The sequence below is a fragment of the Cololabis saira genome, chromosome 16 (assembly GCF_033807715.1).
Source record: "Cololabis saira isolate AMF1-May2022 chromosome 16, fColSai1.1, whole genome shotgun sequence".
Lineage (NCBI taxonomy): Eukaryota > Metazoa > Chordata > Actinopteri > Beloniformes > Belonidae > Cololabis > Cololabis saira.
Genome location: NC_084602.1, coordinates 26,237,860 through 26,260,835, shown reverse-complemented (window position 1 = coordinate 26,260,835; position 22,976 = coordinate 26,237,860). Strand labels below are relative to the sequence as shown.

The 22,976-nt window shown below is 38.7% G+C and overlaps 2 protein-coding genes across 2 annotated transcripts in view; both read left to right on the top strand.

Moving 5' to 3' along the window:
- The first annotated feature begins 760 nt into the window (after nt 1-760).
- Nucleotides 761-11,236, top strand: spint1a (serine peptidase inhibitor, Kunitz type 1 a). The gene is made up of 11 exons (XM_061743846.1): nt 761-898; nt 994-1,450; nt 2,276-2,433; nt 2,548-2,689; nt 4,430-4,597; nt 6,153-6,200; nt 7,471-7,602; nt 7,734-7,784; nt 7,947-8,117; nt 9,492-9,551; nt 10,010-11,236. The coding sequence occupies exons 2-11, from the start codon at nt 1,051-1,053 to the stop codon at nt 10,192-10,194; spliced, it is 1,515 nt and encodes a 504-aa protein (XP_061599830.1). The 5' UTR covers nt 761-898; nt 994-1,050; the 3' UTR covers nt 10,195-11,236.
- A 6,598-nt stretch (nt 11,237-17,834) lies between these two features.
- LOC133462017 (pleckstrin homology domain-containing family G member 3) overlaps nt 17,835-22,976 on the top strand; it is a 33,147-nt gene continuing 28,005 nt past the window's right edge. Inside the window, exon 1 of the mRNA XM_061743094.1 lies at nt 17,835-17,965. Within this exon, the coding sequence (XP_061599078.1) occupies nt 17,856-17,965 (110 nt within the window). The 5' untranslated portion in view covers nt 17,835-17,855. The remainder of the gene's footprint in view (nt 17,966-22,976) is intronic.

Here is a 22,976-nt window from a genome sequence, read left to right as displayed (position 1 = left end):
GTAAAACTGTGGAACTCATTAGACAACGACCTTAAATTAGCAAACTCAATAAAAGCATACAAGATATTATTCAAAGCAAAGGTAATGGACACATATATAGAAGCACAATAAGAAAACAAAGAAGAATGTACACATGCATGAGATGAAATTACAACCTAAATGGGCTTTGCCGGTTTCTTTAGTATCTTTTCCCTTTCTGTTTTCAGAGCTATCATTATTATTATTATCATTATTATTACTATTACTATTATTACAGTTATTACATCTATTATTATTTATTTTTTTTAATTATTATTATTATTATTATTATTATTATTATTATTATTATTATTATTATTATTATTATTATCATCATTATTATTATTATTTTGTGTAACCTCATGATACATCATTTGTTCTTTTTGTATATTCTATTATGTTAAAAGGTGGGCAAGATAAGCTTTATGCTTCAAGCTCAGACCTTTTTGGTCAAAATAATCACAATGTTGACCAAAGAAAAACCTGTGGATGTTTGTTATTTTGTTTGTTGATTTTTATGCTTGTGATTGACCGAAATAAATATTAACTAACTAACTAGCTAGCCTATGGTGGTTTTTTTTTTGGTTTTTTTTGTTTATGTAAGCCAGCAGCGGTTGGTGACATGATCCGCCATGCAGGATACTTCCTCCTTGCATTCAGCCAGTGAGACGCGCTTGTTTGTGTTTGTTGACCTGCATTCATCCCAGCACCAGAAATAAGGAGTGGCGTCAGGTGTGGAATTTCACTTCCGGTTTCTCTCAGGTGAGTCACCTGGGTTATGTTATGTCGTCGATTGCGCACCTTTGTCGACATCAGAGTAACCGATACACTTCAGTATATCTTCCTTGTTAACACTTCTCTACGTCTGGACTAGTAACAGGTGGTCATTTTTGAGCTTCCCTTTCTTTTAGTGTTTTTTTAAAGTTTTTTTTTGTGAACTAATTTTTTTTTTTTTTTGACGTCCCTTCCTTGCAGCTTGCTTCTGGGATTTTATTTTCGGTGGAAATCTTTAAAAGGAAAAAGACTTTTATCATGGACATATTCAGTGAGAGACAGACGCTCCTGCTGCTGATGGTTTTTATACAGTCCGCCGCGGGGCAGCTGGCCGGCGAGCAGTGCTTGGGGAGATTCAAGAAAGGTAAGGAAGACTTCGTCCTCGACGCGGACGAGTCCGTGGTCAACGGAGCCACTTTCCTCTCTGCGCCCAAGCTGGGCGGATACAGAGACTGCGTGACCGCCTGCTGCAAGGATCCCCGCTGCAACCTCGCCTTCATGGAGAAGAGCCCCGAGGACGGATCCATCCAGTCCTGCTTCCTCTTCGACTGCCTCTACAAGAAGAAATACGCCTGCCGCTTCGTCAGGAAGAAAGGATACATGAACTACGTCTTGGAGGACGTCTATGAGAATTATCTTGATCTGGAGGCCGCTCCAAGTAAGAGCAATGTCACCCAAAATCAACAAATACTCGAAATAAGTGGAGGGATCAGTCTTTTATTTCTTGGTTTCTGCGTGTTGCACAAAATCTTTAAATGATACTGATAGTTGGTGTTTTAATTGGTATGTATTTGCTTTTTATAATATCAGAATAGAATAGAATACTTTATTGTCTGTCCCAATGGTGACAGAAATTCCTCTTTGACAGGGCTCACAACCACATTCACACATTCCCATGAAGACACATTACAATAGAAAACGAATAAATACAGTAAAAAGGAAAAAAAACAGTAAATAAGTTAGAACAAACATGACTAGTGCCTGTTAAAAGTGCAATCTATCTATTTAATATTGTTCAGATTGATTGTGGCAGATGGAATGAATGATTTTTTTGTAAATGTTTTTCCGGGCCAGTGGAATTTTATAACTTCTGCCTGACGGCAGTAGTTGAAATGAGTGGTGGAGGGGATGAGAGGGGTCTCACTTGAGTAATTTCCCCCTTGCTTTAATAAGATTGTGACTCAGTCAAAAATAACTAATTTAAAAGTAAGTTAAACATCAATGCTGCAACTTCCTGCCCTGGTTTTACTGCTGAAAAACAGTGGTGTGACAAGACTGTTGAGGGGACGGATGTAGCAGAAACTTTCTGTTTTCGTGTTCAAACATGCCGGGGAGTTGCTGCATAGTGCCGGATACCATCAGTGGTATCTGTTTACATCTTATATTATTTGAATTTCTTATGGAGTTGCAAAATGTATTTGTGTTTTGTTTTGTTTTCTCGTGTAAATGGGATAAATACTAATGTGATGTGTTGTTATTGCAGAAGAGTCTGATACCCCACCAGTGGCCGATGCAGGCCAGGACCAGGTAGTCCAGCCTCACGACAGTGTGACTCTGAACGGTATAAAGAGCAAAGATGACAATGAGATTGTGTCCTATAAGTGGGATACGGTTGGGGAGATTCCTTTTGCCGTCATAGAGGTGAGGAAAGCAGCTGCCCGCCAGGCCTGACCTTTCTGAGGTGACGTTTGATGAAATATTGTCGTCTGTGCCCGGATTGATAAAAGTACAACGCCATCCTTTCGTGCTTCCTAGGAAACCACTTTTCCTGACCAGATCATCGTTTCCAATCTGACATCTGGGAAGTACAGGTTCCAGCTGACTGTCACGGACGGCATCGGACAGTCGGACTCGACCATAATTACCGTTATGGTCCTCACACCCGAGCAGTCTGAGCGTGAGTGTCTACACCAATGAAGAAAGTTTCTGAATATAATGATTTATTAAAAAAAGAAAATCAGCTTTAAGCCAGCACTGTCATCCTAATAATCAACTCTATAAAAGAGATTTTTTTAAAAAGCCAACAAAAAACCAACAACATTAGCTCAGATATGTCCCAGGGAGGTGTTAATCATGGGAAATGGTTGAGTTTCAGTTGAAATGACTCATACATGCATTTAACTTTACTCGTTAACTTGACTATTGGCTCATTCAGTCACCTGCCTGTGTTTCATGTTAAAGCAGTTGAGCTGTGGGTACGACGCGAGGATGGCCCTCTTTCCACACAAAAATCTAAACTCTACTTTCCTCACTTTAGAAAAAAAAACATCTCGGGAATATCGGCTCCGCGACTACTCTAGAATGACAAAACCTACCATGTCGGTTTTTCCAGCTCGGTGTCGCATTTGCGGCTTTTCTGTGTAATTTGTGATCATGCGTGTACTAAGCAGGAATGGGTTGGACGTGCTGTGGCATGCCTGACTCTTTCCTGATAAATAATTAAATGATAAGACATGGTGAGAAAAGTATGTCATGAGAAGATTATGTCTTGAACTAGTTTTTTTGGGGGGGGAAATAAAGGTGAATTATGAAATATGTTGTCAAGGAAAGGTGGTGTGGTAAATCCCACCCTGCCTGTCGTGGGAAGCATCCACGTGACTTCCCTTTTGAAATCCTTGTGTTCAGAAAACAGAGGAGAGCACTGCAGCGCTGTTTTTACTGCTCCCCTGATACCATCTCTCCACCCCCAACTCTACAAAACCTGTCAGTCTGGTTCTAGCTTGCGTTTCACAAAGAAGATTTCCCTCACTGTCTCAGTCTGAGTTCATTAAAAGTTATATAGAATCGTAATTTGAATGCTTTTCAAACATGCATGCTATTGCTCAGGTCTGTATTGTTACACCGTTGGCTGGTCTAATGCAGGGAAAAAGTTTAAACCAGCTTGTCCCCTCTGTTACTTATTAATAGCTCGAGTCCTGAATACAAATGTGCCTCAGTGGAATAAGCCAGGGACGACAACTCCACAACATGTCCATGCCTCGGTGATGAATGGCTCAAGTAACAACTCATAGCAATGACTTGATAGGAGTACAGGGATTTACAAGGCGAGCTGATGCTAATTTAAACTATTTTGTTGTGGCTGCATTTCTCAGTAGTGAAACACTTGTATGCGTCATCTTCCACGCAGACAGTCACTCAATTGAAACCTTTCTGGGTTTTTTTCTTCTCACTTCCACGTCTGTGTGGTAAGCAGTCGTTTCCTCTCAAGTCTGACCAGAGCACCAAGTCTGCTAACAGAACCACGTCAAACTGTCAGGCAAACTGGTTCAGCTGTTGGTGTTGAGTGGTTTGTCGTTTTTTTTTCTGTTGCCCCTTTACAATCAGAGCTCTGGCAATGTTGATTATTTGCGGTTAGATTTTCTTTTTTTTTTATCCTGCTTTACTGAAATGCAGCTTTTGCAATGTGTGAGGAAACGTAAATTCCTTGACCGTTAAAGTTCTCAGAATCACAATCGCAGAAGTTCTGAGAGTTCAAGTAGTTACGATTGTGAAATTACATTTAGACAATGTATGATTTTCTTCGATGAAACACTGACTGATTGTTAGAATGTGTTCAAATTTAAAATATCTTCACCAAGATGAGAATCCTTTTTCTTCACAAGGCCTTAATGTTATCCATCACTCCGTGTCTCTCCAGATCACTGTATGGCTCCAAAGAAAGTCGGGCCGTGTCGTGGGTCCTTCCCCCGCTGGCATTACAACGCTGCCTCAGAAAAGTGTGAGGAGTTCACTTTTGGAGGCTGCAGGGAGAACCTCAACAACTATCTCTCCATAACTGAGTGCACGAACGCCTGCCACGGGACAGGTATTTGAGCTTGAGTTGTTGTATTCTTGAATTCTTCCTTCATTTTGTGTGTTTTCCTAACACTTGCTTGTCAGAAAGTATGATATATCAGTAAGGTATAAGCAAACACTCTGTCCAGACATTAAATATTTGCATGGGTAAACATTCTTCTGATCTTCAGGCTCTTAGCTTCAGCATTTTGACATCGGTATGATAAAAATCTATCTGTTGGACCAATGTGTGTGTGGATGTGGATTGTGGTTGTTTTCTACGTAAAAGGTTTCCTCAGTCAGGGGCCTCTTCAAATATGCCACAATAAGAACAAAGACACAGTTTTAGTAAACAGCAGCCTCACATAATGACTCTGTGTTATGATTCTTTGTCCTTTTATTTGTGTATATATATATACATATATATTATTTATACTGCAACAAAAGTCTCTCTGGGCAATCAGATGCGCAACCATTTGTACACACAAAACTTTATATACAGTATACCTCATCTTGAAATCCACTGACTTTTAAAGCATTTTTTGAACCTAACATGGGAGCGTGTACATTTTAAACTACCAGTAAATACAATTTCAGACGGGATAAAAATGTTCCAGGTAAATTCTAGCAGCTCTTCACCAATAGTCTCCTAACTGTTTTCTTTTATTTTGCTAGAAACACCAGTGTGAGTCCTCAATGTTACTGGAATACTTAATTACTTTTTAGGCTCTTTGGGAGCCAACATTGATATCACAATTAAAATGTTGACTTGGAATCCTCTAATGCCATTTCAAGAACAATACAAAGGTTTAGAGATTGTTCTGCTTTTGTGACACCAGATTATAGCTGGTTCAGGGGATTTCATAGCGCAGTTAAGAAAACAACCAAATACCACACGTCTTCTTCTGATCATTTTGTCACAGTTTTGTGAGGCAGTAAACAGACTGTGTTCAACGACACAGATAAAATGGCGATTTGGGGTTTATCTAAGAGTGTTCAACCAATGTGGCACAGTGAAGAACGCGTGGTTTGGGCACATTTCCTCTTCAGAGATCAAAGCCCAACCTGATGACTGATTTCTCAGACCGAGTTGTATGCACCAAACCTGCTAGATGATGTTTAACCAAAGAATCTTTCTGGTTGAACACCTTGACTGGACAGGTGGGTGACTCAACCTGCTGAATGTCACACTGAAGACACAGATACCCACACAGGAACAGAGAGAACTGTCTGCATCCAAAGACTCAGCGAGCATCACCAAAGAGAAACAATTATCTGCTCAGTCACATTAGTTTTTTGTATTCAGCCACTTCACAATAAAAGTAATCTCAGGGGATTTTACAAAGAAAATAAGCAAAACTATTATTAGTGTTCTAAAGTACTTATGAAATTAAAGATAGAAAATTAGGTCTTACACTTTTTGATACTGTCCATTATTTATTTATTTTAATAATGTAACCATTTTTTAGTTAACTCAATTTTTTTTTTAAAGGCAATAAATTGCATTTTGGTAATTTAAAAAGTCAGTTTTTTTATAATCTAATTGCTTGGAAAATGCTTCATCTCCTTTTTATTTTTTCTCTCAGATAAAACTCCAGGAACTGGTAGAGGCTTGCCTATTCCTGCGTCACAAGGTGGGTAAATTCTGTCAGTGGGTGATGCCACTTATTTTAATTTCTTATGCAGTGTTTTCATTGTCTAGATCAGTACCTTTTTATTATACAAGCAGAAATGCAAAAAATGAAACGGAGCATCCATCATCTCTGAAGATGATAAACGTATCCATGTCCTATAAGCAGCATATAGGAGACAAAAAGATTAGGCGTGCGTGCGTGTGTGTTTTTGTCTATGGTTGTTCTTTGTGATGTTAGAATGAGCTTTGTTGGCTAAGTGTACTTGACAAAAATGTGTTCTAGCTGTTGTTGTCACTCTGTCATAAACATAAACTGCCCCCCCCACACACACACACACACACACACTCATTGCACATCTTACTTGTATGTAATAGTTTCAGTATATAAAGGTCAAATTACTTGTATATAACAAGGCACAATAGACAAGTAATGTGCAGATTGCATATAACTATAATTGTGTAGTCTGTGGAACCAAAACCATTGATGCCTTACTTAAATTAGGGTTAGATAAGAATGGTTTATTTGACATTTCTCCAGCTTTTACGTTGATGTAGTGCTAAATTATCTCCTTATTTAATACACCCAGCAGTGATGGGGAATAAAAAAAACAAAAACATTTGCTATTATCTTAGGGTGTTTTTATGTGGCCAGACTTCCTCATCCACTGCAAAAATTCTCTTGTGAAATGGTTCTCATCATCGCCATTAGGTCATACCCACCACTATGAAAGCACTAAATCATGACAGAGCGGAGGCGGGGCTTATGCGATGACTCGTGAAAAGGCCATCGCTCAAAACAACCAAAACGCCCTCAGAATAGTCAATAACAGTTTGAACACATTTTACTGCATAACAACATTCCTAGTCCATTGCACATCATTATTGAAGTCTGTTGTGTATACTAGTCTGTTTCACTGTCTACGTCACATGCTTTGTCTGATTTGGAAAGGAAGGGTGAATCTCTTTTAATTCTTTGTATTGAATAGGAAAAGATTTCGGATGGCTGGCCAGTACAACTGAAAGAAAGAAGTTAGACTCCCTCATATTGCAAATTAAATTGTCATCACAATCTGTTTAAAAATAAATAAATAAAATAAATCGCAATTAGATATATTCCCCAAATTGATCAGTCGTACCAGGTAAAAGTGTATGACCACCTGGTATATTCATTTCGAGTGCTGTTTTAAATATCTTTGGCACAGGATAAGTTTTATCTGTAAAAATGTGTTAAATCCACATTAAATGACATTTATCTTGTTTTTGTGCCCCAGGAGAAAAATGTGGTGTTACATGCTCTGATGAGCAATTCACCTGTGCCAACGGTTGCTGTTTGGATCCCGGTCTCGAGTGCGACTCCACACCACAGTGCAGCGACGGTTCAGATGAGCAAAACTGCGAGGACTGTAAGGAATTACACAAACTAGGCCTTTTTTCTTTTTTCCAAGACTTACTGATGGGCTGTAAATAGGGTAATGATGAAATGTTTCTTTGAAACAAATGCTAACACAAATTGTTATCCTCTGTGTCTTATCAGTGAACAGCAAATTCCGGATTCTCCTGCAGATTCCAATCGATGAACAGAAAGGTGATGTGGAGTTTTGCTGCCGTTATTTATTTCTGCCTTGTAAAGCAGTCATTTATGCTTTTGTCCTTGTTTTAAGAATGTATTTTGAATCTAACTCAGATTCTTGCTGTCCATTTTTGCACCCTAATGCTCCACTAATTGTGTATTTATTGTTGTTCACAGTGCGCTGCACAGAGCCTCCTGACACAGGACACTGCAGGGACAGTTACACTAAGTGGTACTATGACCCCCTTCAGCAGAAGTGCATCCCCTTCAACTACGGTGGATGTGCAGGAAACGAGAACCGATTTGAGTCGGAGAATTCCTGTAAAAAGATTTGCAATGGAGTAACAGGTGGGTTTTTGCTAATTTCTTCCATGATGTCTTTCACTTGGACACGTTACCCTCATACAAGACACCTGAAGGTGTATCATTTGACCAATTGTTTTATTTTATTGTAAGTGGCTCAATGGCTTAACACAGGCCAGAGCTATATGTCCCATGTGGTCAGAAGTGGTATTACCACATACATTTGATTCAAGTTATCTGATGACACGAAGAAAGACAGGTGTGTCATTTTCATAGCTAGTGGATACTCCTCCTTGTTTTTTCTCACTTTTCCTCTGAGCTGGTGCCTGCTTTTTTATTTTGTTCCCACTGCATTGCAAGCAGTCAGGATTAGTTCCTCCAACACGGGCTGTTTGACCTCAGCTTCCTGAAACTGTTTGTTTTGCAGTCTCAAAGCAGAGAGCCACAGGAACTTTTCTTATCAGAACTCCCTCTCTTGATATGGTGCTTTTACAAAAGTACTCAAGACGATTTAACAGAAGACACAACAGTCCAGTTAAATCCACTTCTCTGTTAGATCCACTGTTAGATCCACTTCAGTCCAATTAAACTCCACTTTAGCACAATTTATCATAATTAAGTAAATCCAGATAATGTCATAACTGCTACTAATAAAATATAGACATGTGATGTGGATCAAAACTGTGTCAGTATGAAGTAGGTACTTTTGGAAAACAGTGTGACAAAGTAAAAATACAATGAAACTGAAAATAGTTGTAGTCCGCATTTTTTATTTTAGCTGTGTGTGAGAGTGGTGGAAACAGCAGACTCGGTTGAAAACTTACCACAGGACATTTCTGTTGGAGAAAAAAACAGCTGAATATCTGATTAATCCAAATAAGTGTCGCTGTGCGATATATTGGTCTGTCAATATGCAAGAGTTTCCTAAACGGTAAATGATTGAAATTATGTAGAATTTAATTTTTTTTTTTTTTTTTTTTTAAGAAGCACCAAAAGATCTGCTGGTGATAAGAATCTGATTTCTCTTTATTTTGGCCCTGACTGGTCAATCAATATTAGTAATCAGTATTGTTGACTATTGGCTGATCCTGGCTGATTTTTATTTTATTTTTTTTTTCTCCTCCCTTCCCTTGAAATGTATTTGACTAAAAACAAAGCCAACAGAACAATCATTGTTGATTCAGTTACTGTATGCAGTTCACTATAGCTTAAAGAAAGAAGAAAGGGGGGAAAAAAATCAATATTCATGAGTCAGACCTTTTTTAAGAAGACCCTAAAGTCCACCCTGCAAGAGGGGGAAAGTGTATATTTATGTGGAAGATGTAAGGACGTCCCTTGCTTTTTTTTTTTTTTTTTTTTGTGATGTACAGTTCTGAAATTCTAAATACATAATCTTCTTTTTTATGACATTTTTTTCAGAAAAAGATGTATTTCTAAGAAAAGAGGGATTCGAGAAACAACTGTCCAACAGTAAACCAGGTATATTACTTTTTCTTTCTTTCTTTCTTTAACATCACTGATCATCATTGAAGGATGTTTTTTTTCCTCAAACTGAACCTACAGCTAAAAAATAAAAAAGGGGGAAAAAAACACACATTGAGCGTTTGTAAGGTATCGGGCCACCGTGTGTCGCTGCTGCATCCTTGGTTTTTATTCCACGAGCTTTTGTACGAGGTGGAGCATCATTCTGTACATTAATTTATTTGGCAACGTTATCTACCTGAATATGACTTCCATCAGTATAGAAATAGTTAATTGAACAGACCCACAGGATCCACTCATATTAGGGGTCAGGGTTTTAGATTTTCAAAATTCAAAATTTCAAATTTTTGTAAATCCATTTTTGTATATTTTCACAATAACTTAGTTATTTATCATAACATTTGAGTGAATCTACACTGCCTGAAGCACTGACATGACTCTCATTTATTAAACAGCAATTCTAGCGGCAGCTGTCATTCTGGGCGTAGCTATCTTCATCCTCCTCGCTGTCCTGTGCTACTGCTTCTTCAAGGGGAAAAAGTCTTCCCAACACCAGCGTGTGCCTGTCAACAACCCCCAGATTACCACACTAGAGGACAGAGAGCGTCTGGTCTACAACAGCACCACAAAGCCCATCTGACCCCCTCATTCCTCACCTTTAACCCGTATCCTGGCACTGAACTACTCTGGGGCTTTGATGTATCCTGAACAAACCCAGACTGATGAGGGAGGTTTGTGTTTGCGTGCTGGAGGAGGTTTATCTTCCTGTTTTGTCCATACGTGGATGTTTTTAAAGGTTATGCATACAGAAGGTGCAAAGTCTTCACTGATGAGCTGTGATGTCATACTTTAGTTTTATTTTTTTGTCTTCATTACTGTGGCCTGTTGGTAAATAATGGTTATTTCTCAGGTAAAAAAGGAAGGACTGCCATGAGTGTGGAGATAGATTATTTTAGGATTTCTCCCTATTTAAGCTCAGATATGTCTTGTGTGCTTGCATCCATTAAATTGTTTTACAGTTGAGTGAACATCTATTTTTGATATAAAGATGGACTCATCGCCTGACTTTTTACTTCAGAGGTTTGTTTTGTTAAACCAAATCCTAGATTTGGTTTGGATATGTAAAACAATGCTATTCCCACGTCTTTAGACAATCTGCTTTCTCACTTCTTTTAATTTTTATCTTCCATAAAAAACAGTTGTTACATATTTCCTATACAAGCATCATGTTGTACATAATCTTAGAATTTAAGAGGGTAACATTTTTATTATTGGTTATGTTGTCTGTAATATTTTGTTCTCTTATATTTCTTAGGTTAAGCATAATACGTGATAGTTTTTATTTACCCTCAGTGTTAAATATTCAATATATTAAACTTCTCAAATGTTTGTACAAAGACCTGATATAGTTTCTTTTAGCTGTTTTGGGATGTTAATACGTAATAAACTTATTAACTCATTTATGTGGGAATGTTGTGTCTTGCAGAAGAGGTTATCTTGTTTGGACACGTCTGGAAAGTTTTGGTTTCTGCTACAGTAGATTTGTGTGATGCAGCACCTTCTATTTTGTCTTTTTACAATCTTTCAAGGTCTGCAATATTTATTGTACAGGCCTCGTGTCCAGAAATGCAGAAAAAGTTTGAAATAAAATAAAACTTTAATTATTAGAGGAAAGAATTATTATAAAATAAACGAACGGAGCAGCTAATTCAGATCACCTCACTGGTTTAAACTCTTTACTTTCCTTTACACCAAAGAGCACCCGACACTAACCACATCCCCAGTCCACATTGCTCTCTCTATTACAAAGCACCCCTAAAACTCTTCTGAAAAGTGTTCAGTCATTAAATTAAATTACTTGCAATGTCAATGTATTTAGACAGTAACCCAAATCCAATATTTTAATGTCAATAAAAAAAAACATTGAAATGATGGATGTTTACCATCCTGTAACAACGCCTGTACTGTAGATGTTACTATTTAGCAGTAGGGTCATGATCATTTCATTTAGCAAGTACAATTTGTCTTTATTTTTAAATACAAGAAGTCAGCAGCTCACTGGTCTGCGCCAATCAAAACTCTTAACCTCTTCAAGTTGCTGCTTACTGTACGTTTTTGACAAGAGACAAGTTCTGCGTGAGGAAAAGGCCTCGTGGTTACAGTAGTTTTTTCTTAAGCCAGGAGGCCATTTCCTAACTACCGGTGTTTTGAATCCATCTCACTAAAGTAACGAATACTATTCACAAATAAAACACACTTCATGATAATCTCCTGGGGAACCAATGTTACAGCAAGTTCGCTGCAAAGTCAGATTGTGTAAAGCTCAGAAAAACTGACAGATAAGGAACAAAAGCTGCGTCGCAGACCTAAGTTGGAATGTTTAATGCTAGTTTATGACAATTAAAGACTGAGCAAGTACGTGTGTGGTTTGCTTTTAGAAAAATTCCTCTCAATTTAAATTTAAAGGCATTATGGAAGTGGATGAAGGTTGATGCACCAAAACCACTTGATTACCACTTCAATTCTGCACATGACCAAGGTCACAAAATGTCTCAGTTCCTAACAAATACTCTGATGGCAATAGAAGACACTTGGGACCGTCCCAGTCTTCCCTCACAAGATCAAATCAAGTCACTTTTGTGTGTGCATGTTTCCACACTTGACCTGCTGATGAGTGAGATGCATTCTTTAAATACAGTCTACAGTAATTAGAATTAAATGTTTTTGTTTTTTTTCTCTTTAACTTAAGGGAACCCCCTTTCATAAGATTAAGTGATTAAAGGTCAATGGCAAAAACAGTGTAGGATGACATCTAGAAGTGTCTGTTGAGATCAATCGATCACAAACATAGGTACAACAGGGTTTTGGAGATCACATGGCTCCATCACACTGGGGTTTAACACAGCCACAATACACAAGCCTCTGGTTTAATGAGAACCAAACACAGCATATCAGCACAAACTCTTCATGCCAACTTTCTAGCACACTTCTCTGTATACCAGAAGAGTCTAAAGGCCACCTGTCTGAAAGCTAACCCCCGGCTCATGTAACACAATGATCCCAAACACACCACCAAACCTACCACAGTATAGCTGAAAAAGAAAATAGTTGTGCCACCAATACCCTGTCAAGGTCCAGACCTCAACCCCGACTGAAATGCAGTGACAAGACTTTAAATGAAAGCCAACGACCCTCAATGAACTGAAACAATTTTGTTACATAGACTGGACCAAAGTTCATCCCCAGGGATTACAGACGGAGGCATCTGCATTTTGGCTAAATTGTTAAACATAATACAACAAAATGTCATGAAACGTCATGTGTTGCTTTTACCTCTGGTTGCATTTACCTCATTTGTTTTTCACGACATGCAGAATCTGAGAATTTCTTTTTCAAATAACTCATGCAAATCATCCACGACACGGGCATTTACATATACTCTTCAGTCTAGTATTCTGATGTTAAATCAAAAGTTCTGTCATCCAAACTTTGTAAGTCAGAAGGAAAACAAAACCATGAGGTTCAGAGAACTGACTTTGAAATTTCCAGACGGAAGAATTAAGGAAGAGATACAAGAAATTTGAAGGACCTGAGTGTGGTTGAGTCTGGTTGAGCAGCAAAACTGAGATGTCAAAGAGGAAAGGTCTCACTCAGACTTGTTACCATCATTTGTGGAGATGAGACAACCGTACAGAAGGTTAAAATAAGCATCGTTCACCAAATCAGGCCAATAATGTGTCTAGACAGAAGACATTTATAAATAAAAGACACATGACTCCTTAATATGAGTTTTCAAGTTGAATGTTAATGTGGAACTGTGTCACCACAACTCCCAGCAGTGTGGTTGAAAGAAAACACTATCACCTCAATTAACATATCCCTACAGTCTAACACCATCCTTTTCTACAGGAGACACCAGGGGTATCCTTCTAAGGGCAGAACAATTATGTAAAGCAGAACAAAGAAAATAAAAACTTGAGTACTCAAAATCCCAGGAGGGGTAAAGGTTTCTGTTTCAACAAAATGCAGGAAAAAACAAGAGAGGAGACCGCACACTTTTGCTCCCTAGTGCAGATTTATTTTGCACATCAAACGTCGTAACGTTTCGAGCGCATTTTTCCCTTCTTCAGAATTTTCGTAACGTTTCGAGCGACATTTGATGTGCTAAATAAATCTGCAGTAGGGAGCAAAAGTGTGCGGTCTCCTCTCTTGTTTTTTCCTGCATCTATGTTTTGAAACCAGCCCCTGTTGAGATATTGGATGTGCGCAACGTATTTTACCTTTTGTTTCAACAAAATGCCAATATGGTTACGGCCTGCAAGCTGCAGTAAAACATGGAGATACTTTTAAGAAAAACTTATTGAAAGTCTTAATGTTATCCAACTAGATTCTCGGCCCAAACTTGATACAATATGGGCCTGATTTACTAAAGGTTTGCGTGCGTAAAAACGTGTGCAAACTTGACATCACCTGCAAACCAATGTGTAAACTGATCTACTAACAGCGTGCAAAGAGGACTGCGCCTCTCAAATGAGCGAAATAGCACACGCTATTCATTTAGTACTTTTGCCCTGATGAATAATCAATATGGGGCGTACCCGCCAGAAATCGCTAAATACTGGGAGGGGAAAATGCAAATATCTCTTTTTACCACACGCAATGACATTTACCAAGCCTGAAAGTTTTTGTGGGGATTGTGATTGCGTCTGTATTTAATACGTTCGAAAGGAAGGTGCTAATCTGCCCAGCATTACGCACCGATGCTTGTTGGTGCCTGATTTGAGGACTGGGGTGGGGATGGCTCAACTTGTGCTGAGGATTCTCCACATGCAAAAGGAGAAATATTTTATTTGAATGTTAAATCGAGTATTATTCAGCAAAAGGTTGCCACAGGAGGCACCTTCATTTTTTTTATTTGTGATAATAAATAAATCACGTGTTTTCATGGAGAAAAAAGTGTTTCTTATTGTGCGCTTATACTTGTTCTGCAGTTGTCATACCCCGATGTTGTGCCGTATTCAGCACCCCTGCCATGAAAAGCACCCCCTCGTCTGACAAAAATGATATTCTCATTCAGTGTCACGTTCTGTTTAGCGTCCAGTTTTGTGTTAATGATTCATGTTTAAATGCGCTCATGGATTCCACAATAGTCATACTTTCCCACAATCACAGTCACAGATAACAAAAATCGGGTAAATGGTTATTGATGTCATTAATTAATAGCCTGCTTACTGTGTTGTCTTCCATGATATTTGTAAATATATATAATATAAACTCCTAAGTATGTGTTTGTGTGAGTGTGTATATATAAATATATTGAAGTGTCAGTGTGTTGTTTTTTTTCTTGGTCTACTTATCATTGAATATACGAGGGGGTGCTTTTCACGGCAGGGGTGCTGAATACGGCACAACAATTTGCCTCTTCCACTAATATCTCTAACTCCAACTCGTCAAATTTCATTTTGCGCTCACAAACCGTAAGACACGCAACACCTCATTTAAATACTGCAGTTTGCACCTGTTATCAATTGCGCACGCAATCTTAGTTGATCACCCGCAAAATACACAACAACAGCACGCGCAAACTTTTTCAGTGCACACGCAATTTAGTACTCTTTATTTAAGATCTTAGTAAATCGGGCCCTATGTCTGTAAAGGCTGGGAAATGGCTGTGAACTAATGCTCCACTTGCAATATGGTCGATCTTTAGAAGCATCTTTCTGGCACATAGAAAAACAACAGATATGACTCAGTTTAAAGGAGGAATAACATGAACTGGTGTGTTTTATCTCTGACTCAGTGACCTCCAGAGTGATAAGTGAAAATGGAGGACACAGCAACAATGTGTAACCTAAACAGCAGGTGCACGTTTGTTTAAATGATGCCTCTTACAACAAAAACAGTCATCTAAGTTGTTTAAGTTGTTTTGTTCTTTTTTTTTAAATAACATGTTCAAAAACATGCTCAAAACCCGTGAAGGCAGTGAAGCACAACTCTGATGAGGGTAGCTTTTCGAGGTGTGATATTTTTTAATCTTCACCAGCAGATGGCAATATTGGTAAATCAATCCCAAACAACTGTGCAGACATTTCATCAATGTGAACTATCCCATGTGAACCCCATCCCACCAGTCATTAAATCTTCACAAAACCTCACACACAGTCACTGAAATAGTCGTGCAGCGTGGTCAAGCATGATGCTTTCCTCAGCTTTGTATAGGGAGCATGAGATAATTTTCAAGAGGACAGCAGAGAGAGAGGCGGGGGTGAAGAAAAGCAAAAGCGCCTCACATAAATTAACACACATCAATAGATACACTGAAGCCATTCTTTGTGAGCTCTCCATTTTACTGACAAGGCCCTCATAAATGTAATTTGTAGGGTAACAATGTTTTATCTTTCACAAGAATGCCATTGTTTTGAGTGCAAATTGCATGAGCGAGGATAGTTTATGGATAAAAGCTAAGATAATTCGTTTATTTAAAACTGTTTTAGATTGAAATATATTACTAAACGACGCAATCCAGATGTTATGAGTGAATGCCTCTGATGCCAAGCTGTTGGCCTTTCACAAACAGGCGTTCCTTTGTTACATTCATATGTCACGTAAATTAGAACTTCTTCCATACATCTGATCTTTCATTCCTTAAAACAAACTGTTGCAAAATGTTATAATAGTATTAATCATTCATCCACTTTGAAATATTTTTTTTGTTGGATTTTGTTCGTTCCGGGAGTCAAGGTATTTCAAAGCTGCGCAGATTAAGCATACGCAGTTTTGTGGCGCTCGCAGTCGTCCCTCGGTGTTTAATATTTCCGAACAGCTGTGAAAGCAGCACCAGTTCTCGGCAGTTCTTCTCCAGAGATGCAGCAGCAGTGCGTTTGGTCCGAGCTGGGGACGCGGATGTGTGAGCGGCGTGTACCATGTGAAAAGAAGAACCTGACGGAGTAAATCATCATTTTTAACAAGGAAGGATAAGGATAAAGGCTTAACTCTGGGCTGTAGTCGCTGGAAGGAAGGGAATTGGCGAATTCGGTATGGACAATGCTCTTAACAACTTTACCAAATCTCAGCCAATTTAACATGAGCTTAAGTTAAACAAGCTCCTTGTCAAACGTTGGTTTAGTTTAAAGTTTTTATCCAATGCTTTGTTTGTTTGTTTTTTTAATTAAGTTTTTAAAAGCTTCCACTTGCTAATAAAAACAAACAAACGGAGTAAAATTCTGTAGTTTTTCAGCTCCAAGTTGCACATCATCTGCATAGATGTATTTTTATTATAGGTTTTGACTGGGATCTGCTTTGGAAACATGGACTACTTGCTTTAAAACAAAAGCCCTTTCTTTACGATGAAGCTCTTCTCTAATATTGCTTTAGTTTATATAAATCACATTTTAGATGCAGTTCTGCTTCATATTTCAGGCTGCAAGGAAGAGGAGGTGGACAAGTCTGGGAGTATCAGTCAGATAACTTTTGTTTGTCTTTGAAGGAAAACACTCTCACTTGAATGAACTTTGCTCGCCTGCTGCAATTTATTCTCTTAAATTATTATTATTCTTGACAGGAAGTGAAATTTTCCACTTCACCACTAATCTTCTGAGGGAACACTATCATGCCACAGTTGAATCATTTGCCATTTCCTCTCCTCCTACATCCCATGCCTCCCCCACGGTGCCCATACTTGGCCCCAGAAAAGCTAATTGTTTGTTCTAATGAGCACCCTGGTGAGGCACAGTTAGGTTTTAAATGTAGGCTGGTCATAGGTCGGCAACTCTTCCCACCAGCAGTGTAAAAGAATGGGACCAAATTCAGTTAATTAATCCTGAAAAGATTCATCTTGTGCTGCTTCTTTTTTCTGACCTCACTTGACCTTTCACACCATAACTTATCACATCAGCTTGATTTCTGATAAATATTGAATTAGGGCAATGAACTGTACTGCTATTTCGGTGGTCCAGACAAGAAACTACAGTCTTGGATCTCATAGTTGGCCCTCAGTTCCTTCGTTTTGAGTCTTGGTATGCTGCAGCTGTGATTAAAATCATCGGAGCTGCACAGTGAAAGCATGGTTTCATCAACTTTAAAGCCTTTGAGCCTTTTTATTTGTCATGAAGATCTTTGGTGCTCAAAGACAGGTTTTGTGATTCCAATATTCACACACCATTGTGATCGGAAAAGAAGCTTTTGGCAAGCAAATACGGTGTAATGTAGCTTTAAATGAGCATGCTCGAGTTCTGTTTAAAGGCTTGCCATCTAATTTTAACCAACAGTCTCGTCCCTCTCCCCTCCAAACTGCAGCACATTATGGAGGACTGCTTACCCCATGGACGTTTACCATTTATGATTTTAAAAAGCTTGAAGCCTTCGCTTGTCATTTGCCCACTCAGATGGCATTTCCCAGTATCTCTTGCCAGGTATGCGCTCTGTGTTTATCGGTCTTCTGGGGGAAGGGGTGAAATGCCACTTTTACCTTTTTTACCTAACAGTAGGAAACAATTATTCTCCCATCAAGGGTTATTTTGGCTGCTGAAGAATACATGTACCATATGGACTGAAATCCCTCTGAATGGCCTCTGGGTGTTCATTTGAATGAATCCCGTATCTCCACATTTTAGCAGTATGCTCATGATGCAGCAAATGAAAAACAGGAGACGTATGTTTTGTGCTTATATTGAAGTTGAAGGCAGTGTCTTTTGTTGGGTTGAGGCATTGATTGAGATGTAGACCAGCCATCGGGGTGCATTGTGTTCCCCCCCTCTCCACGTGAATGAAAAACCATCATCTCTTAAAGCTGTGTGTCAGAGGGCAAACTGCAGGATTAATGTGGGAAAATAGGGCACTCACTGAAAAGATGTCTTCGGGGGCATTTTGTAGCAGAAATAGACGGGGTAAGAGGGTACCAGAGAGGTCATCCAAGGTAAACATGGCACCAATCTGATATTATAAAGACTCTTTCTTGGTCAGTCTGCAGGACCACTGAAAAATCCAGGATCCTGGTTAGAATATTTGCTCTGAACATAAACATCCGTCCTGATTAATGAATCTTAAAGAAATCTGGCCCACCGTGTCTGGTTTGAGACATCCCAAAGGACTGATGTCATACTTCCACTGTCCCATGGGCTTGTTGGGGTAAACGCTTCAGGCATCATCATGCGGTAGGTCGCCAATTGAGACGGGGGGCAGCGTGAATTCTTGCTGTTATTTTTAGTTCCTACTTGGCTAAACTTATTGCGCACTTTGATTGTCACACAAAAGGAACATTTATGTATCTTATTCGATTCACATATCCTTCCAACCTGTTGTTGTAATCACACTTTTGTAATGCACAATTGTTAATATAAATATTTTTCTTGAAGTGCTACAGCAGCATTTCTGAGTGATGACATAAAACCATTGGATTTGTCTCTCAGCACATCCACACACTAAAACTGAATGGTGAAAAGTGTGACTGCTCTAAAGTGTTTTTGTGCTTTTTGAACAAACTTGCAAAAAGTATTTTCCATTTAAAGGCAGAGACACAATAAATCTGTTTTTTTTTTGTTTTTTTTTCCAAAAAAATGTTAAAACTTAGACACTGAATGGCTTTCAGCTGCCAAGATCATTGATAATCTTCTGAACAGGTGTACTCAGAAACTTGATCTAAAATGACCAGAGCATCATATAAACTGTTAGTGAGAAATTGTAATTTCACTGAGCCTTTAGAGATTAGACGGATAAAACTACACTTTAACTGGCTTAGTTGATTTTTAAGCCGTAGTAATATATTTTCAAGACTTTTTTCACAACTTAACACCTTAATACTAGTCAACAACAGAATTAACAGTTGTTAAGTCATTAAGTTGGAGCGTTAATTCTTTTGAGCACTTGTTACGTTTAAGTTACAGTTAATTTACACACAAGAAAGGGAGAAAAAGATAATTATTCAATTTTATTCCCCCCACCCTATGTCAAAGAAAAAATAAAATAACTCTTAAAATGCGCTGTTCAAGTGCCAGGAGTAAGGACAAAAGAAGTCTTGCAACATTGAACCAGACACAACTGACATGATCCAACTGTTTTTGATTTGAGGTTGCATGCCAGCCTCTGTGTATAAATATCTCAGATTTTAGCTTTGTATGCACCATCTCTGCAACAAATGAAACCCCTTTTTATCACAACAAACCCAGCCAGCCAAGCGGTTTTTACACAGCCTTGTTTTGATTATACACGATGTCCCGTCCTTGCTGACTTGTCTGTGCCCTCTGTGAGTCTTCCTGAAGAGAAAGTGTCATGTCTGGTGTTAGGAGAAGTAGTGTTTTCCTCTGCAGACATGTTTATTGGTTTCACTTCTGTTAAACCTCCTCTGGTTGTCTGTAGGGAATAAAAGCTGCATGTGGTCATCATTCCTGGAGGAAAGTTTTTGTATAACAAGCTAAACTCCACTTCATCTGCATGACAGACAGACTGGTGTCCCTCCCTTATTAATCCGTTTTGATCAGAAACAGGGATTCAGACTTTGTTTGCCTGGATCTAGGTAAAGCCTGTCAATTAGGAGAAACAAGGATATTTATCGGCTCATCTGTAGAAACGATCCCCTTCAAGTCTTTTTTTAATAACCGCCAGATTGGCTCTTGTTGCATCTGTGTTCAATTAAGGGCCAAGTTGTAAATTCTCATGTGGGAGGTTCATGCTGCGGGTAATGCAGTCATCAGCTGTGGGAACCAAATGCTCTCCATTTGTGTGAAATGGCATTTAGTAAAAGCACAGGTGGTCAGACTGGCATGAATGTAAGTCTGTATGTTATGTTTTCTTTGGGATTTGAAACGCGGCCCTACCCCCTCCTTAGGAAAACAAAGATTTAAATTTGTCATGGGAGGGCATATAGGAGCTGAAAGTTAATGAATTGGGATTTTTAGAATTTTGTCTAGTAGTTTTAAGATAAAAAAAAATTTACCTGCTTTATCATGTGTCTTAAGATGATTCAGAAAGCTGCACTGTCTCCATCCAACCAGCCTTGTTGCACCACAAACAGCCTTGGATTTGACATTAGGAAAAGACCCAGACGTCTATGTTGTATAGGTTTGATCCCATTGTTCCCAATCTGGCCTCTCCTTGACCAAAGACAGATTAGCATAGTTTAGGTCTGGTTATTAGTTGGTGTTGGATGGAGGGTCGTAGGATCTGGCATTATCAGGGGACTTTATTAGGTTCCTGCAACAAGTTCAAAGGCAGCCTCTCAATACGAGTGGCTCTCCTGCGCAATAAACTGACCAACTTGAAACTCAATTGTCTGAACAGCAAAAAAAAACTTCGGCCACCAGGAAGCACAGCAACATAGACGGGACTGTGTACTTCTGAATTTGCAGCATTTGTGACTGTCTTTGCTCAACAGCAAGATACCAGTAATTGACTTCAGTCACACGTATTATATATTGTAGACAAATCAATACCAATTTAGGTAGCTATGATGGCTGAATTGACCAATTTTGAATCATAAGCATGTTGAAACCTGTTTGTTGTTCAACATTTGGAGGCGTAGAGTATAGGCCTGTGTTGAAAAAATCGATTTCCCAATTCTAAATCAATTCATATGTCTAAAGATCGATTTTAAAATTTTTTTTATTTATGTATTTTTTTTTTCATCATTACATTACAACTTTTGGTTATTTTTTTGTTTATCCTCAAAAAAGGAATGTTTTGTTGGACACGAGAATAACTGGTGCCATGTTTTTGCCTTTAAATATGTTTAAAGGTATGAACACATTAAAGTGTTAGGTTATAATTGCATAAATTGTTTATATTCCATTACTTTATATACTGTCTTGGGGTTACATTTGCAAAAGATGATAAAAACCAAATGCTCAAAAATTAAAAACCAAAATAGACCGAAAATGGAACAAATAAAAACGGAATGTGGGAAAAAATAAAACCGATTTCATACGACTCTGTTTGCTGCCCTGGATCTGTTTGGTAATTCTGACCCACATGATGTTTCTGAAAGCAGTTCTATCAGCATTCTGGGAGGTGATTGGTCCTTACAGCATCATTAGCTGCCAATACTTGCTGTTTAATCTCAATATAATACTATAAAAACAGTTTTAATAACACCAACCAAATAGATATCAGAATCAAATCGATTCTTGACATTTGAATCGATCCCCAGCCCTAGTAGAGTACTTTCAGGGGGGAAGAAAATGTGGCTCAGCCACATACACACCACTCAAAATTTGTGATTTATTTCTTGATTACATTCATACATTTGCATTCTTGTTTACGTTTGCACCCCTTTTTTCCCTTTTAAGAGATGCAGACAAGTGGAGTCCCACTGTTTTTAAAAATATAGCTTCTTCTAGGAGTATTCAACTGAACAGTAGGGCCTTCAAATAAGTTAAAAATGAAGAGCTTATGAGTCCAACAAAAACCTAGATTTTATTTGGATAGGACAGAGATCTATTTTCATTTCTTATGTACTTATTGTCGTTTTCCTGAAGGTGAACAAAAAACTAATAATATTAAAAGTTTTTGCTGTACAAGGTTTGAAAGCTTTCCTGAGTCCAGGCTACAGTGGAAAGGACCCTGCAGTGAAACAGTGATCCTGATGTGCCCATCTAGCTCCATGACTTTTCTCCTTGCATTCCTGCACAACTTAATTGGCGAGCCTCCTGGCAGCGGACTCGGTCTGGCCCCGGCTGGCCTGGCTGTCAGCTCGGCACAGTGACCAGCAGATGCAATGGGAACAATGCTCCATCCTAATCCCTGAAGAATTCCTGTTCCTCTGATCTGGCTGACCCAAGAATGTGGTGTTTTAAAAGGCCTGAGGCTAACCAGGAATCACAGAGGGACTAGTTCTCATGCACTGTTAATTTGCTGTAAGGAGAAGGATAGGGCGTGATGTGAGAAACTGGCAGCAAAGTGGGTCTGAGGGGGCGCAACTCATCATTAATAAAATCACAGTCTGGCACAAGAGATTAGAGACCAGGGCTGAAACTGGTAATGAGAGATGTTTTAATTTGCCATGCATAGTTAAGTGTTTGACTCTCCCTTTTATGCTTCTGTAAATATGAGCCATGATTTCATAGTAGCAATATGAAATGCTGTTTTGGAAGAACATTATCTATGCAGATTAATCTTCACATAGTCATCATAGACATCAGAGATCTTCTTGAGCTCTCATTTAACGGGAGGTTTTGGTCTCGCTCAATGCGTTTCTGCACTGATTAGCATCAGCTCATATCACAGTTGCTGCTCCAGCTTCTTCGTGCATAAAGAAACGGCAGGCTGGAGCCAGCACAGCGCCGTGGGCAGCGGAATGGGAAGAATTTCCTTTTTGTATATTGACTTGTTTATACTGCGTCTAATCATGAGAGAAATGAAAACTGGTTGACAAAGTGGTTACATAATACAGAGCACAGCCCACTGAAAATGATAAATGTCACTATATCCATC

Excerpts from the sequence above, each read along its gene's own strand:
- spint1a (XM_061743846.1), top strand. The coding sequence starts at position 1,051 with ATGGACATATTCAGTGAGAGACAGACGCTCCTGCTGCTGATGGTTTTT. Across the intron at positions 2,434-2,547 it reads TTCCTTTTGCCGTCATAGAG|GAAACCACTTTTCCTGACCA; the intron begins GTGAGGAAAGCA and ends CGTGCTTCCTAG. Across the intron at positions 2,690-4,429 it reads CACACCCGAGCAGTCTGAGC|ATCACTGTATGGCTCCAAAG; the intron begins GTGAGTGTCTAC and ends GTGTCTCTCCAG.